The sequence below is a fragment of the Lissotriton helveticus genome, chromosome 4_1 (assembly GCF_964261635.1).
Source record: "Lissotriton helveticus chromosome 4_1, aLisHel1.1, whole genome shotgun sequence".
In the NCBI taxonomy this organism is placed as follows: Eukaryota; Metazoa; Chordata; class Amphibia; order Caudata; family Salamandridae; genus Lissotriton; species Lissotriton helveticus.
Genome location: NC_136063.1, coordinates 100,127,071 through 100,145,863, shown reverse-complemented (window position 1 = coordinate 100,145,863; position 18,793 = coordinate 100,127,071). Strand labels below are relative to the sequence as shown.

Below are 18,793 nucleotides of genomic sequence, written 5' to 3'. Positions count from 1 at the left end.
GCTTCCTAAATCCTGACTTGGTATTGCCATAATTTTTATTTGTTTGCTCCGTCATTCCTTTTGGTATTTCCTTATGGGCCTGGTCTGGGTATTTTCATACCATTTACTTCTATTTTCTCTGTTTTTCAAGATATTGTGATGTTTTTTGGCACACTGTTTTCACAGCAAGTTTCTGTTGTTGCTCCTTGTTCTGGCATGGAAGTTTAAAAAAAAAACTGATGTCCGTTTGCCGGATGGACTTATATGGCTCCACTGACGTCACAACAAGAATCGATGTCATCACGAAGCCATACAACGCCGTACCTTGGCGCGCAGAGATACTGCTGAAAATGTTCCTGATCTATTGTGACATCTGGGGGGAATTCACAAGTTAAGGAATCTGTGGCTAGACTGTGTACCAGATAGTACGTTTGTGAAGGAAAGTAACTTGTTCTTCTGGTGGATACTTTGTCTAACGTCAGTTCCCCTCCACGTCCCTGTACTGTGTAGTGGCCTCTTTTACTTTCTAAAAAGGTCCCAAAGTAGAGATTTGCAAACTGGTACTGGCATTTGTTTATATGATTCGCGCCCAAGGATGCAGAAGTAGACCAGCAACAAATAGACATTAGAAAGAGAGGGGGTGGCTCCCCTCCGTCACCTCAGGGGCAGCACGAAGTCTACACAGAACCATGAGGTGCCACCTAGCGACGGGTGGGTGCACTGCAATTTACGGTTTCTCGATCCAGTCAGGCGCCTGGGGCATATTCTAAAGGGGATGCAACAGTGGTTAGAAACTCGATCTACTAGAAAGGGTATTACCAAGGGTAATAAACTTGCTCTTCTGAAACTATTCTAGGTCATTCAGTTGGATGAATAGCAGCTACGGCAATGAAACGACATTTAGAATGACACACACTCATAAAGCATTACCAAATAATAATACCTGATGGTACTTTTAGAGTTGAGGTATAGATTTGCAGCATCAGCCACTGGTCTGCAGCTCTTAGACGCTTCTATGTAATCCGCATAGGGAATCCAATTGTATATTGTATGTTTTATTTCTTTATTTATGAATTTTGTAAAGCTTGATGTATTAAGTTGTTTTTACTTCAGAGTGCTATATCTTTTAATTTTGTTAAGTTATGCCAACACATCAGAATGGAGTGCGAGTGCCTCAGCAAGGAATGAGAATAAAGGTGCATATGGTAGAAAAGGGGTCTCATTCTCCTTCCAGGGAGTTTTCATTCTTTAAATGCAACTCAAATGTACCTAACTTACATATTTTGACAACAAAATAAACATGTAAACAGAAAATATATGGCAATATAGTATGTGAATAGAAAATACGGTCATAGAAAATCCTGTCTTAAATCCTGAGGTAAGAATTCGGTCGTGGGGTTGTTCCTGGCTCTGTCAATTAGGGGATTTAAGTTCTTCTCATCAGTTTCACAGCAGTAGGGGTGCTGCAGCAGTTAATTGTCCCTTGCTACACCAAGGAAACTGAGGGCTGAAGGAGATGTCAATTGCTTGTTAACTCTGGGTTGTCATTTCTAGGTGTTTAGATAAGAGGTCAGTTTTAACAAACTCAGTTACTGGAAGAGTGCATTACTTTTCATGTACATATTTTCCAGGAGAAAGCGGAACTGCGTAAAGCTTCAATCATTTTATTTGGGAAACTGACCAAATTCAGCACTGGGAACAATGAAGATGTTTTCTTCGAGCAAATTCTGAATGGTTTAGTTGCATTGTTACTTCACCTTCAGGACCCCATGCCAGAAGTTGTCAAGGTGAGTGTGCTTCATAGAACATTAATTTCCCGAAACTTTGGAGTTCACCATTTTAAGTTCTTGTTCTTAAACTTTCACTGACATCTTGATCATGATTATGTGACTGTTTGCTTCATATATTCGAATGGTGATCACTTTTGTATATACATTTTTGTTAAATCTTTGCTCATTATTGTTATTGTGAATCTCTGATATTGTTGCAACATACTGCAGCAATTTGTATTCTGTTAAATTCTACTAACCCCTTAAATATTGTCCTGTTGGGACTGTAAAAGGCTAGCAGTGCTAGATTTGGGCTACACCTTATTTCTTTTCAGTTGAAAGGGGGCCTATCACTGTTCACAGTGATATCCTGGACCTGAGCTCTCATCCATGCTCCCACCGATACATTGCCATTCTGAATAACATTGCATGATATTAATAAAAGTAGCTAGTTCACAGCCTGTTCAAGTCTGATCCAGTGAATAATTCGATCCTAAAATTAAGATTGAACGTTTTAGTGGGGAATATTTTTGGTTTTATAAACGTTCTTTCCATCTTGAATAACAATGGCACAATGAAAATACATCAATAATAAAACAGTTGAAATTCTTGCATGTAATTTTTGATTTCACCTATTTTCTCCAATCGTGTTAAGTGAAATAGGGATGCTGCATTTCTGGCTCTGGGACAGAATGATAGTTCTCAATCACGGAGTTCTTGATATTCATGAGCAACAAATCATCTGCATGCTTTTGTGGAATTCCAATAAATCTTGATGGTTCCGTATTTAAATGCATTTTAAACAGAAAAGCAATTAAACCAGGTTAATCAAATACGTTACATTTGTCTGAAAACATAAAAAGAACTGAAATAAAAACGCAATAATCATATCTTTTTTCATACGCTTTGATGCAAGTAATAAACCTGACCCTGCTGTTTTAAGGCTTCCAGAAATGAGGGGGCGTGGCTGGGGTCTTAAAAGGATGGCCTCCTAGAGTGCAGCTCCAAGCTTCTGTGCGGACTAGGAACCGAAGGTGGAGTACCTACTGGTTCTGTAGGGTCTCCTCTGGTCTGGTGTACTCAATACACTGACTACTAGGTCTATGTGGTGTGCTTCGAATAGACGACCATGACAGGAGGGGTTGGTGACCCTGAGGTTCCTCCTGTGCTCGACTTCTGTGTCTGAGGAGCTGTGAGGCTCAGTAGCCCTTTTTAGGTCGAGCCTTCGCAGCGCGCATGCGCTGCAAAGGAAAACTTCCTCTTCCGAGCGCTTTGGCTTTTCAGCCAAGCACGTGCATGCGTTCCATTGCCTTCAATGGCAACGCATGCACATCAGGAGATTCACTCGCGGGAGTGCGCGGCCCATCTAGCAGCAATTATCGCTCCCGCGAGTGAATCGCGCCCGCCCCATCACCCCCCAATCCCCGACCCCTCGCCGCGCGAGGCAATAGTGTTTGTTGCTTGTTCTGTTAGTAGTGTTTGTCTGTGATCGCTGACTGTCCCAGTGAGCAGTGCGTTTGTCTCTGTGGTGTGAGAACGCGTGCATATATGAGCGGCGTATGTGTTGTGACATTTGAATGAGTCTGAGAGGAGTATGTATGTGAGCAGTGGATGCGTCTGTGAGAAGTCCTCTTAAAGCTGCAAATGCAACTGTGAGCTGGTCAGTCAGGGGCATCGAGGTACCAGCGGTTTATGCATCTGTGAACTGTATATGCGTCTGAGCGAGGCATGTGGGCGCTGTGTGTGTGAGCAGTCCATGAGTGGTGTCTTTGATCAGTGTGCATGAGGGCAGTATGTCTATAAACACTGCCAGCAGTTTGGATGCCAGCAGTGTGTGCGCCTGTGAGCTGTGTGTGTGAGAGCAGCATATGAGCCTCTGTGCGGTGTGTCTGTGAGCTGTGTGTATGTGGTAGCTGTCTCCGTGGGCTGTGTAGGCATCTTTGAGCAGTGAATGTCTAGGAGTATTGTGTGAACATATGATGTATGAAAAGTGTTTGCGTCTGTGAGCTGTGCATCCGTCTGTGAGCAGTGTGTATGTGGGTCCGAGCTAAAGCTAGCTCTTTTAGTATGTTATGGGATTGGTGTTTAAATGGTGCTTACTGCCCCAGGCGAGGCGCTGAAGTGCTTTGTGGATGCACAGCACACTACTCTGTGCCAAGTGTTAGTGATTTAGTTGTGCACAGTGGTTACTTTGTCATTTTGTTTTTTATGCATTTGCTCTACAGTGTTAGCCTCTTTATGCAAATGTATAATGCAGAGTATAAGTTGTTGTCACGTATTAGTGTTTTGGATGCACAGTATTATTGACTTCAGGAAGCATATATACCCCACCTGCAGCCGTCATGCTTTATGGTACATATTACATGCAGAGAGTTCCCCTCTCTTATCAGCTGTGGCATGACCCTGTCATGCAGTTCGTTGTTTCTGGGGTGCGATATACCTTGGTGGCCATGCACAAGAAAGTTGAAGTCATTATCGAGCTGTTTGTCATGCATAGTAAACACAATTAAAATGCAGTCATAATGCTGTTAACCTCATACTTGTTACACGTTGCAAAACAAATTCACACCATTAGTTGTGGGAAAGAATCTTTTGTTGTATATCAGCGTTTTATTATTGTTATTAGTTGGGTAAATGTTTAGGTGAGGTGTGATGCCGCCCACATGGTTAATCCTTGTATATTTCATCCTTAGTACATTGGCGAACCTCCTCGTTGTGGTTTGAGTAGCAATAATTCACAATTGCTGGAAAGTTGGCCTGATATGCAGTGCTCACTATTCTAGTGATCACTATGTATCAGTCCAAACAACCCTTTTGATGATTGGTTGTAAGTCAACCTTATAGACCAGCTATCCTAGTAGCATGGATACGAGCAGTCTAAGGCTAAGACTCTAGAGGGCGTGTTAAGCCAGCTGTTTTACCATCACATTACCCCTTGAACACCAAGTGAAAGGACACCACACAAGTTGTTATGAAAAATAAAGTATATTTATTTATAACAAGACTACCCTGGCTCTTTATGAGACAGGGAGCTAAGCACACAACAAAACTCTTAAAGAAACACTGAAAGTCGCACAATTTACACAGATGCCCGAGGGGCACGAAAAACCATATACTATGAAAGTGGAATGCGAAATTACTAGCAGGTAAGTAATACTTTTCTAGACTTTAGAATCGCTAGGCCTACAATACTAAACACTTAGGTTAGGAGCAGGAGGCCTGTGGACGTCGTATGCAGAGTGGGAACTCTCACGCGTAAGGCGGGAAAAAGTCTATGGGTGCTAGCAATTGCAAAGTTACTGTTCTCGGGCGAACCCGACTAGGTGGGTCGAAAACGGGAGTGGATCCGAACACTTAGGGTGTTGGACTATGCTGGAGCACCGGAGTACTCAGTTTACCTAGCCCAGGGGCTGCGGCTGCATAGGGTTGAAGTTGCGTCGGAAACCCTCGTTGAAGAACCAGGAGCCTTAAGAAAGAAGTTGCTGGCAGGCGGCTAGTGAAGAAAGTTCGTGGAGATCCAAGCCTGGATCAGGGAAGAAGAAACCTGTAAGCAGAGGGGACCAAGTTCTGAATCACTAGCCAGTGATTTAGGTGGGCACCAGGATGGCACCGGACGAAGTCACCTCAGCCAGGTGAGTGGGCGCTGCTGGGCTCTGCAGTCTCTCGGACCAGGAGGCGTTGTCGGCGACCAGGATGGAGGTGCGAGCTGTCCCACGAAGGTACTTGCTGTCGACGTCGCTGGACCCAGGATTGGGGCAACAAGTCTTGGCAAATGCAAGGCCCACGCGGTGGACCTAAAATGGCGTCTTGAGTGGACCAGGAGGGTCCAAGGTGCTTCTCTGAAGAAGGGAAGCAAGGACCAGTCTGGAGCAACCAGACCAGCAGTCTTTGTCTTTGAAGTTCGTCGTCAGAGGGCCACTAGCCAACGGGCAAGTGACCGGGACAACGCGGTGAGCAGCCAAGAGCAGAAGGGCCCCACGCAGATCTCGTGGATGCAGGGGGGCTGACCTTCGGTGCTGGAGCTGCTCAGGGTCGGGGCTTCTCTTACCCCAAAGCACTCAGTCGAGGGTCACTCGGTGGTCGTGCTGGACAAGCGTTGTGCAGTTCTGAAGATGGCCGGTCCCTTGAGGTCTCGTCACACCCACGAATCTCAGCGTAGCTGACGATGTAGGTAGAGGTCGGAGGTGCCAGGGAAGCCGGTTCTCGTCGTGCTGAAGCAGTCTTGATCCGAAGGAGAGACTGGCAACAAACCGCGAAGCTTGGTTGGTGCCTGCTGCTGCAGGGTGACTACTCCTTAGTCACAAGGGAGAAAATCTTGAGAAGAGTCTTGAGTTCTTCGTGTAGAAGGTCGGTTCAGGATTCAAAGATTGATCTAATTTGGAAGGGGGCCTGCTCCTACCTTTATCCTGAAAAAGGGGGCTGGCACGCGTCTAAGTCCTGCCCTATGGGTGGGACCAGGAGGGGGGTGGTTACACCCCTCTCCTTTGGCGGGCTTTCCCCAGCTCAGGGTCTGGTGTGCCCGTGGAACTGGTTCAAGCCGGCCTATGCACAGTGAGCACCGGGGTGCCACTTGCAGTCACCTTCCTCTAAAGCCCTGCCTACCTAGAATACACAAAACCCTGTCTGGGACGGTGCTGGCACCGCCCCTGGCAGGAAACCCTTTGTCCTTGCTTCCTGCTCTGGGAGGACTCCCAGCAGCAGGAGGGCAGGCTTGTGTCTCGGTGGCAACATCCATTTTGTGGATGCTAAGGCTCTGTCTGACTTTAACCGGGGTTACAGGTTACCAACATGTTGTGTCCCTCTAGAAGGGTGGAATGCTAACCCCGTCGCCAGAATTGGCGAGGGATTAGTATTCCAATTCGTATGACACCTTACTCGACATGTTTTGATAAAGCGATACCAGAGTTGGCATATAACCGCGAGGATTATAATGCACTTAAGAGTATATGGTATGCGTTATCATGGAACAGCTATTAGGACTTGGTTCCGCAAGCTGCAAACGGGCTCAGCTCATGCCAGAGCACCATTTCACATTATTACAAGCACTCTTCCTTCAGGATTGTTAAGGCCTGCCATAGGAGTGACTGATAGGAATATATGTGTCCATTTTAGGGGTAGATATAGGTATACTATATCTAAAGCAAAGGGTGATTACACCACCTTGCCCCAGCTGTCAAGCAGCCAGTTGTGTCAGATTTGGATGGCCAGCCAGGGGTGGCATAATACATGCTGCAGCCCCTGGTAGGCCCTGGGTACACCTATGCCCTGGGTACCTAAGGTACACTGTACAGGGACTGATAAGGTGACTCAGTATCCAATTAGATATGTACCTAAGGTACATGGAATCCATTTTACAGAGAGAGCAGTAGGCCTGGGGTCCTGAATAGCAGGGCCCCAGGTCAACTAAGTCAGAAAACCAGCAAACCACCAGGCAAAAAGTTGGGGGCAACCATAGTCGGGGATCTACCTTCCTACAATGCACAAGAAAGTTGAAGTCATTATCGTTTGTCATGCATAGTAAACACAATTAAAATGCAGTCATAATGCTGTTAACCTCATACTTGTTACACGTTGCAAAACAAATTCACACCATTAGTTGTGGGAAAGAATCTTTTGTTGTATATCAGCGTTTTATTATTGTTATTAGTTGGGTAAATGTTTAGGTGAGGTGTGATGCCGCCCACATGGTTAATCCTTGTATATTTCATCCTTAGTACATTGGCGAACCTCCTCGTTGTGGTTTGAGTAGCAATAATTCACAATTGCTGGATTCAGCAGTGTATATTAAACATAAAGTGAGGATCTGCCCCTACTCTGGGATCTTCAAGGAAGCTCTCACTAGGCTTCAGCGCCTTTAGTCCTTGAGATGGTGACATTCACTAAATACAGAGGTATGTCAAAGGGGTATCAATATTGCACCTTCCATATCACCAGTGTTAGTGCAATATCATTCTTCCCGACATAAGCACAGAGGTGAGTAAGAAAGGAACTTTTACGCTTTCGAGGGAATCTCCGGTGCAAGGCTGGCCATAACTTCAAGTCTCTGCATGGTGAATAGGAAATAATGGAAGAGCTAAACTCTACATTGATTCGGGATAGGCATAATGGCTCCTACCTGATAACTTCCATTGTTCTCCTTGGAATGCCCTCTCTTAGAATCTTCTTGAGGTTGGATAACTTGGTCAGCCGACTTAACGAGTCCATGTTCAATATTCAAGGGCAATGACCAGTCTGTGTTTCATACCTAAGTTCAGCAGTCTCGATTTAAGGTTTTGACTGCAGTACTGCCCTGATGTGACACATCGAAAAGAGATTTGCCCTTAAATGTACACATTCTTATTTCCTCTCATACGTGAACAGCTGAAAGCAGTCTGCCTTTGAATAACGTTGGTATATATATTTCGGCAGTCCATGTGTGCAAACCAAAAACATATTTGCCGAAAGCTTCTCCCTTATGGTAGAGAACAGGTGTACAGCTGAAATCCAAGGAGATCTACTGGAGAGTTTGCCAGTTCCTTTAGAACTATGATCCTTGACAGGGAGATCTCTCTCAATCGACCAGATGGCATTCTCTCCATGTTGGGGTCAATGTTCTAGACATGCAAGAGCTGACGGATCACCACAAAACTGGTCAGAAACATCGACTAATGGAACTACTTGTTCTGTCCACACAGGCACTAGCCAGTGGTGCTGAAGCCCAGGTATTTTCAGGCATCTTCTCTTTTTCCAAGAAGAAAACAGACCATTACTAAACTAACCTACACAACACTAACAAACAACAAGCATTGGCATAGCCAATAGGTCTCGCCTTTGGGACCTTATAAGTGTTTAGCCATGCAACAGTTAATGTTGTTGCAGTAAGGATATTGTACTGCATAACTAAATACTTATAAGGTCCCAAAGGCGAGATCTATTGGCTATGCCAATGCTTGTTTGATGTGTTATCCTCCACTGACTGCGGGAGGATGTATAGCCTACTGGTGGAAGAGTGGATGTCTTTGAAGTATTGATGACATGCGTTGGCGGCGTCATGAAAGATCAGCCATCTTGAACAGAAGAGTGGAGGCCATAGGTGCTAAACCTTAAGGTGAGAAAGTCATTAAAACACTTGCAGCCACACATGGAACTGCTGGGCTTAGTGCAGTTATTTCTACTGGCTCCGAAATGGAAAATGGAGCAGGCAGGAAGTGATGCTCAGTCTCCCAGGCTCATAATCTACTACCATGAATACTAGCCTTCAAAGGTAACATTAGGGGATTATTGCGGGAGCATGAACTGTCTCTGGTGAAATACTGCAGAGGAGCAGATACAGTTGTGACTGTGGAGGACCTTAGCGGCTTACTGTTAGATATCCATTCCATATTTGCCTTCACTGTTTAGCAGGTCCTTTCGGGCACAGGCTCCTCTCTTCCTTTGGTGGGTGTCCTAGGGCCTAATCTGATTGCATTGAAAACTTTAAAACTACTAGCACTTTCTTACTTGGGCTTCAGGCTTTGTCTGTTTGTGGATTTTTTCTTGTATTATATTCCTCCAGGCTTCCTCTGGATGGTGGTTGGGGTAATTTCCATGCCTTGTCAATGTTTTACTCAGCCATGGTCATGCTAAGCTGCAGAAAGGTCATCTGATGTCTGTCGTGATCTGTTTCTTCCATAACATGGAGTGACACCAATCAAGGCTCTCTGGGGACTTTCCACCCCAACACCTCCTCAAGGGAAGCAAACACCCCCTCAAGAGAAGCAAACACCCCCTTCCAGAATAAGGCTAGCCCTCCACAGGACCACATGGTATGTCGAAAATCTCCCTGTTGTATGTTACAGCGTAGACAGTTATCCAAGCCTATTGTTGTGGGATTCAACAAGGCCTGAGGACAAGATTGCCATTTCAGTTAAACGCTTACAACTAACATTATTTTACACTGTGACTTTTAATATGCTTTGTACGTACATGATAGCATACTAAGAAATGGTTCTACTGGCAGCACATTTCTTCGTAGGCACATTATCAAGTTGTCTTGTATATTCCTTTCAAGGCTAGGAACACGAAGAACAATACATTTGCTTTTAGATGTTTGGCTAGAGACAGCTGTGAGTCGCAAAGAGAAACAAAGATATCAGTGTTGCACCTCTGACACAGTGCGATTGCAAGAATGGTTTTATTATCTAACCTACACCTGGGCTTTTTTATTTTTTTATTCTGGTTATTGAAGTTTTCAGGCATAAACAAAGAGAGCGAGGGAAAAAAGGGGGTAGGTCCTCTTCTTTGTCAGAAAACAATAAAAAACAATAATAGGAACATACTCTGAGGGGAAATTCAAATTCACTGCATCAAAAGACTAGGGAATAAGGGAAACCCATTGTGTTTTTAAAAGAACCCTCACCCACCAACCAACTGGAACAAGAGCCCATTATTCCTCAGGTCTGATCCTTCTCCAGATTTTGTCATAGTGGCAACAGCATGTAAATCACACACTGCTGCCACATCATCATCATCCTTAACTCCTCCAGATAAGGAAAGTAAGAGATGGATGCACTGGGAAAGAATGTGCCGGGACCTCTGCATCCTTCATTGAGTAGCAAGTTCCTCAGCTCTTCTTGGGCGCTACGACAGATTCAGCTTGGGATTCTCCTTCAAGGTTTACCGAAAAGTTACCGAAAGAAGACAGACAGGACTTCATGGAGGTTCTTAATGAAGGTGGCCTGGTTGCCAACGAAATCATAAGCGCAGATGCATTGGAATTGGTAGCACATGGATATGTGCATGGGGTATGTGGAAGACGATCTTTCAGGCTGCTCCTCACAGGACTGAAGCCTGAGGCGCAACATTACATCCCAAACCGCCCGTTTTCTGGTAACACCCTCTTAAGCTCTCACACAGATGAAGAGATATCCAGGATGAAGGCCAAGCTGGACACTCTGACAGCAGTGGGCCTCGAGAAAGACTTCAAGAAACAGTACAGGCCCTACGACAGGCGGTTCTACCAGCAGAGGTTTCAAACCCCTCACTTGCAGCAGCACCAGGAGCGGACAAGATCTCACTACCACCCTCGTAGACCATCAAGAGGAAAGGGTGCACAGCAGCAGCAACAAACTGCACCGCCAGGAAAGTCTGTGGCAAAGCAATGAGGAGTTTCTTTCCGCTTCCCTGTTTCCCACTTAGGTGAGGAGGCAAGTGTGACAAACTACAAGGAAGAGTGGCACATCATCATGAAAGACAAATGGGTCTTGAATATTGTGCTGAATGGCTATTCCCTATGCTTCAAGTTCCCTCCTCCAGCCATTGCCCCAGCAAATACTTCTCTTTACCAACTACTTATTTTGCATTCAGAAGTCACCATGATGATGCAATAAGAGGCAACCTGAAAGAAACATGTGAGTTATAGATTCCTTACCATTACCCCCGGCGTCAGACTGGATCCGAAAAGTTTTTTCGTCAGCAGTACCTCTGCGCGTCGGAAGGTGGCGTCAGTCGGCTCTGCGTCCGTCGTTGGCGTCGTGGTTGCCGGGATGATGTCGCGACAGCTACTTAGATGCCGCCCTCTCGCTCTGAAGTCAGTTTTTTCTTTTTCCGCGCCAGCCAGCGCAGATCCGGGAAGAGCGGTACCTCCAGTCACTTTTTGACTGACTTTATTCTCAACTTCTTTTTCGAATCTTCGGCTCCTGGTGCATGAGGGATGCCCAGCTTCAAGCCATGTGGTTCCTGTCATTAGATGATGTCAGTGACCGATCCGCACCGTGTGTGCCTCTTTTGAATGGAGCGCAACCACGACCCCAAGTCGTGCTTCGACTGCCGGTCGATGGCACCGAAGGCTTTGTGGGAGCGGTCCTGAAGGCTGCTTGAGCGCCAGCAGTCGGCTCCCCGCTGTTAAAGGTCCCGGTCGCGAGGGAGATTGAGGGACCAGTCGGGGAGCCACCACCATTGATCCAAGTCTTCGCACTGGGGTTCGGGGAAGTCACAGCATAAGAAGAAGTTGAAGTCGACCCTGGGCTCCGTCCCGACGTGGAGCCGGACCGGCGACGCCGGTTCCGGCACTGAGATGGGTTTTTGTGCCCCTGTTCACTCCTGGGGTCCCTTTTAGGCCAGATTGGCACCCAGAGGAGGAGGAGGAGGACTGGGAAGGGTCAGGTGACCCTCTGACTGACCAGTTGAACAGTGAACAGGAATGGAGAGAGGAACTGGGGGATGCCAGAGGTCTTGAATCCTCTTCTGACCTCGACATGTTGTCTCCTCCTACCTTGGCTACGGAGGAGGGAGCATCATACGCCGTGGTGTTGCATAGGGCGGCCGAGGCTCTCAACGTCAAGCTTCCTATGGTGGCAGTCAAGACAAACCTCCTGACAGAGGTGCTTCAACCAACTGCGAGCTCTTCGGAGCTCCCGTTTAATGAGGCCCTCACAGACGTTCTTTTGGGCATGTGGTCCAGGCTTAACACGAGGGCTCCCGTGGACAGTATAATTGCCTGACGCCACCGCCCGGCTCCGGACGACCTCACTTTCCTCTCCCAACACCCTACCCCGGAGAACTTGGTAGTCCAAGCCTCTACTTCCAAGAGCGCATTCCCTACTGTTCCACCAGAAAGGGAATCCAAGAAGCTGGACCAACTTGGAAAGAAAAATTTCTCTTCCGCCAGCTTAAGACTGCGGCCGGTAAGCACTGCATGTCTTTTGGGCCGTTATTCCCACTCATTGTGGGATACGGTAGCGCAGGTGCTGCCTTGGTGTCCAGAGGAGGCCCAGGTAGTGCTCTCCCAGGCTCTCGCCGCCGTGAGGGATGCGGCGAAGTTTACCATCTGTCGTGGGCTTGACACCGCCAACTCCCTGGGCAGGACCATTTCAAAGTCATTAGCACTTTGTTGCTACATCTGGATGAGATCAACTCGCATTTCTGATGGATACATCTGCCTGTGGATTCCTCACCTTATGAATATCTCCTGCGCCAGCATTCCGTGGAATTTTTTCCTAGCTCTCTATGCCGACGAGACGTCACAATGCCACGGCTCTGCAAGCGACTCTGCATGACATCACCGGAGCCATAAGAGCCTCGTCGGCGTGATTATGTCAGTTCCCTATTTTCCTCGCTGTCGACACGTAACGGTTTTCTGTCTCTCCCCATATTTGTCGAGTTACTTTGTTGTTCTTCAATCTTTAACTGTTGCTGTTGGGATGTCGTCTTTGAGGAAGTCCTGATTCAAGCCCTGTAGGGAGTGTGGGTGTCACATGTCCATCACCGTCCCCCCATGAAGATTAGAACTTAAAGAAAAGGCTGGACTGAGGGAAAAAACTTGGAGATTAAATTATTGGATCTGTTGTCACATGTTGCCTTTATGTTGTTCTTGGAGATAACTATATAAGCTTCCGTAATATTTTATGTTGGTGTGATAGGTCTTTTCTTTAAGTTCTGATTTTGATTATTGATGGGTTAGGATGACAACCCATGCCTAAGCACCCAACACCATATATAGTGATTAACTGAAATATATGCCTGTATTCTGTAAAGCGCCAATCCCACCGAAAAACAGCCATCCGGTCATAAATCCCCCCATGAAGATTGTTTATGCTGTTTGTCGTCTGATCACGACGTGGAGAACTGTTCCAGTTGCAGGAAGATGAACCCAAAGGCTCTTAAAGAACGGGAGGCCAAATTGTTTATGGCTAAGGAAAAAGAAGGAAGGAAGAGGTCGTAAAAGAGCTAAGTCGAAGTCGTCGGCTTCGCATTCGTCGAAGTCGAGGAAACACAAGAAAAAGAGGAGACATGGATCTCGGTGCCGTTTGTCGAAGGGTAAGGCTTCGAGGTCGCCATCACCGGCCCCTCGACGTCGTCAAAAAGACCTTGTGTCTCCTTCACCTCTCCTGGTGACTCCGGAGAGATCTCCTTCTTCTAAAGACACTCCGGCGCAGTCTACGGCGCCGAGGGGTTCGCCAGATTCGGAGGGGTTGCCAGACCAGGTTGATCCTTCTCCTGTGCACGAGGTTGATCCTGTGGCTCTGGCGGATCCAGCTGTTCCGGCGCCGGATGCCCCTCGTTTGGATTCTGGATCAAATCCATTTCCACAATTTCCTACTCCAGGTTCAGATCCAATGGAGTTTTTTAAATGCAATGTATAGAGTATTTGCTAAGGCAGCTTTCCCCTCCGGAGCGCCTTCGGGATCCATGGGTCCGCTGGCCTTCAACTTGGGCATGCCACAGCACTATGCCCTGGCACCCTTCATGCCTTTCATGCCGACGGCGCCGTCATGGCATTTTCCAGCTCCGGGGGTTGCAACGCTGTTTATGGAGTCCCCTGCGCTTTCTGTTGGGCCTTCCTCTCGGCCTCGTGCGGCACCGATTCTGCCTTCGGATCCTCCTTAGATGCTGGCTCAAGAGATGTTGGCGCCACGTGTGGTGCCGCCAACGCGGATTCCAAGGTTTCAATCAAGGAGAAAGGCACAGAGACTGCTGGAGGAAGATCATTATCAGAGACAGGAGGTTGAGGAGGGTGAGATAGATGATTCAGTGGATGATTTTGAAGGTATTCAGGATGCAAGTGGACTGGATACCTCCCCTGAGTGGGAGCTTTCTTCCACAAGGGCTTCTCCACCTCAAGAGGTAGCTCCATACCATAGTGTTATAAGAAAGGCTGCAAAGCTTTTGAACTTAGAATTACCACCTCGCCTTCTTCAATAGTTGAGCCCTTGTTGCCTTTTAATGAAGCCTTGACGGAGCGTATCCTCGAGGTGTGGCGAAAACCACTCTCTTCTCCTGCTGTGTCTAAATCTGTGGCGAGAAGATATAGGTATGCTCCAGGGGATCCACTTTTTCTTTACTCTCATCCTTCTCCAGAAAGTTTGGTGGTTTAGGCGTCCTACTCTAAACTATCTTCAGGCGCATTTCCCCAGGCTTCTGCTGACAAGGACTCTAAGAAACTGGAGAAGTCTGCTAAAAAGGTCTTTTCATCTTCTAGCATGGCTCTAAAATCTACTAATGCTGCCTGTTTGTTGGGCCGGTATATACATGCCTTGATGGACTTGGCTAAGCATTGGCACCCAAGTTGCCTGATGAGGAGCGGGGAAATTTTATGGAGGTTCTGTCAGATGCTCAGACTGCAGCTAGACAGGTTATTCAATATGGCCTGGATACGGCTGATTCGGTGGCCAAAGTTATGGGTTCCCCCATTGCTACCAGGAGACAATCATGGCTTAGATCCTCTGGATTATCCCCAGATGTTCAGGCTACCCTTCTTGATTTGCCCTTTGATGGTTTAAAGCTTTTGTGGGAGAAGGTGGATTCTGCTCTTCAAAGGTTTAAAGATAGCAGAGCCACGGCAAAATCTTTGGGACTGTAAACCCAGTCAAGGGGGTTTGGGTATAAAAAGTATTGTGGATTTGGAAGGTCTTCCTTTTGCAGCTTGCGACAGCCTCAGCAGCAGCAAAATCCACTCTATATGTCCTATAGAGGAAGAGCCAAGGGTTGCCAACATGGGTCTACTCGCAATCTTTCCTCCTCCTCATCTATCTACCCAGCTCCCCCTGGTAACGCAGGAAAGCAGCCCTTGACCCCCCATCCTGGATCATGTGGGTCCTGTAGTGGTTCGGTTGTCTCACTTTCTACAGGGTTGGAAATCGGTCACGTCAGACCTTTGGGTTTGAAACCTTGTAGAGAATGAATACGCCCTTCCCGTTCGGGAATTTCCTCCTCCTTACCCTCCTTGCCAAGGATATTGTTCGGAAGACCATTTGCTTCTTCTACAGAAGGAGGTCCTTGCCTTACTACAAGAAGGTGCAATTGAGGTGGTTCCGGAGCAGGAAAGGGGTCAGGGATGCTACTCCCGGTATTTCCTGATCCCCAAAAAGGATGACCGGTTACGTCCGATTCTGGACCTCAGGGTCTTGAATTTTTACCTGAGACAGGTGAAGTTCAAGATGCTTACCCTTGCTCATGTTCTTCTGACGTTGCAGCAAGAAGACTGGATGGTGTTGATCGATTTTACAGGATGCGTATTTTCACATTCCCATGCTGAAGTTGCATAGGAAGTATCTGTTTTACGGTAGGGTCACAGCACTACCAGTTTACGGTCCTACCGTTTGGTCTTACTACTGTACCTCGAGTCTTCACAAAAGTGATGGCAGTGGTGGCAGCTCATCTCACAAGGTAGGGGATTCCAGTTTTCCCTTATCTGGACGTCTGGCTGCTCAAAGCGGAGTCGCCAGAGATGGTGCTTCATCATCTGCGGGTAACAACTCAGCTGTTGTTCAACTTGGACTTTTCAATAAATGTACCCAAATCTCACTGGGTGCCCTCTCAGCGTAACCTGTTCATAGGGGTGGTACTGGATACCACTGTGTCGAGCTTTTCCGCCTCCACAAAGAATTCTCGACATTCAGGAGATGATTCCTTTGTTTCACAATATAGCGTTTGTTCCGGTCCTGAAGGTCCTTTGCCTGCTCGGTCTGTTCGCTTCCTGCATACTGTTGGTCAGTGATGCACGCTGGCACATGAGCAAAACAAGTTGCCAATACTGCACTATTACTTAACCATCAGTTCAAGAGACAATGAATGAAACAATTGCCCTTGCAAAACCAATTTTTCAGTTTGAATTTAATCAAAAAAAGTTTTATTTATATCTAACAAGTCTTTTTTTGACTTTTGAACCATTTTTTAAAATTTTTGCTAAATTCTCAAACCACATACCCAATTTTTTCCTTTTCTTATTTTGGAGCCCCTTTTAGAATTGAAATTCACACTCATTCTTTAAAAACCAACTTTATATACAACATATATACCGTGTCAGAATCATACACCTATTGCAATATTTCACACATCTATCCATACATTCTCACATCATACATACACAGAATGCCCACCCTGGGAATGCTTCACTAAACCCTATTTATGGTGCGGCACTACAAATTCAGTATTTTATATACAAAACAAAGATGTTTGCATAAATAAGGCCATCTAACAATATGACAAAATTCAGAATTTGACAAAAAACTGAAACAATACAGATTGGCCTAAGAAATGAAATGGTCTACGCGTTTCGAATCACCCTCACTGCGGGGATTCTCCTCAGGACCAAAGATTTTTTCTGAAAGACAAAAACACAGCTGTCTTACTTCCTATACTATAAAACACACCCCCTACTGTCCACTCACTCAGCATTCACATCTTACCTCTGTATTCTGGAAAAGAAATTTCCATGTCAAAATCTGAAAGTATGGAAATTATAGAAACTGTGGTCTTAAACATGTTCTTTAAATATAAAGCCAGACAATTTGGGAGGATTCTTACTTGATTAAACTTCATAAATGGTGCCGTATAGATGCACTCCTCACGCTTGTCTTTGTACTCTATCTGTTGTACAATAAAGTTTGTCAAACTTCCATTCAGAATAAACTGCTATTGACGATCTATGGTGACAAGGAATCAATGTAACTTATTCAGTGAACTAACATCAATCCAAGTTGTGTAGTCTTTTAGATAACGCTCCCGTCCGATGACATCAATCCGGACCTGTAACCCGATAAGTATATTGTGTCTTAGCATCTTGTTGTATCGAGAATATGCGCCTTTTAAAACATGCAGTCAAATCTGCCGACACTCCCTGGCTACGTCAATTAATGGAGAAGAGCTATGCAAAAAATACTTGAGTGCATCGTAAATGCAAGCATTTTATCGGGCGTCGCGCTGTGTTAACTACGGTCAGAAAAAAAGGGGGGTGGAAAGTTTGAAGGAGTTTTACCTTGCTCGTTCTCAGAAGCTTCCGACCGAGGCAACACGGGTACACAGTCTCCGATTGCTAGCTCAATAGTCGCATATGCGCCCTGGTTAGACGGCACGGTATTTTAGACATCATCGCAAATGGAGGATGCTGGGAAAGGTAGTTTGTCCAGCTCGGGGCTAATATGGCGATTAATTATTGGTATTCTAAAAAACCTTTTGTCGGTTGCTCAGTGCAATTCGCAAGTGTGTCAACACATTTATATCTATACAATTTTTTTGAGCATACAAGTTTATACATCCAAAATGTCACAGGCTTGTTATCTAGATGACTAAATACAGGTCGGTAGTAGTGGACTACTTTGTATAACGTCCTGTTAGAAAATCTCTAATTAGAGTCCTTGATGTGGTTCTTAGACCAGTTTATTCTGCCGGGTTTAAAAAATGGCTATATTTCCCCTGGTTCATAAATGTTAAATCTAAAGACTTTATGTGCGCAAGGCAAGCCGATGTTTAAACTCTCTTATAATTGGCGCCTCTATTACTGTAAAGCCTGCTTCACCACCATATGTCTGGGCCACAGTACTTATAATTAGCAGATCATAACTTCTGACCTTAAAGGATGGTTTTACAGATGATACATTTCTGATAACTGGTTCAGTCCATCAACTGCTGTATTGTACTTTATAATTAGTGTAGCTTCTCTCTTGGTCAGTTTGGTCTCCAGATCACCTCCTCTTGCATCCTGATCAACTTTGGAAATTACCATCCATCTCAAATCTTTCTCGGTATGGGCATGAGTATGCCAATGGTGCGCTAAAGGTGTCGTCTGTATATTCCTTTTAATCCTGGACTTATGTTGTGTTATTCGGTGTCTGACTTCTTGATTGGTTTTTCCAATATAAAGTTTTTGGCATGGGCACAATATACCATAAACCACATATTTAGACTTACAGTTCGTAAAATTTTCGTGTTTCCAGTATATTCCATTATGTATGAATACATCTCCTTCGATGGTCAAAGAACAGCAAATACATGTTCCACATTTGTGGTGACCTAAAATTGGCGGTAGGCCAACATAGTCCCGCAGTGTGGCAGTTTTTTGTTTGGGTATCGCAGCTCTAACAATTTGGTTCGCGATGCTCTTATCTTTTTTAATCGCAAAGAGGGGAGCCTCAATGAGTTTTGGATCTAAGTTCTTTATTAGATTGATCTGTTTTTTCAGCCAGTTGGACGTTGTATAGCACGTAGACACACATACGATTCGATTTACTGGGCTTTTTTCTTTTTTTAAGAGTAAGGTGTCTCGTGGTGTCCACCAGGCTCACTTCATAGCCCGTTTCAAATTTTCT

General features: G+C 45.7%; 1 protein-coding gene across 5 annotated transcripts in view; it reads left to right on the top strand.

The window, feature by feature from the left end:
- Positions 1–18,793, top strand: part of MROH1 (maestro heat like repeat family member 1) — a 2,054,050-nt gene that overhangs the window by 1,962,272 nt on the left and 72,985 nt on the right. For all 5 annotated transcript variants that reach the window (XM_078686516.1, XM_078686513.1, XM_078686514.1 and 2 more), the window contains one exon: positions 1,611–1,766. In XM_078686516.1, the coding sequence (XP_078542642.1) occupies positions 1,611–1,766 (156 nt within the window). The remainder of the gene's footprint in view (positions 1–1,610; positions 1,767–18,793) is intronic.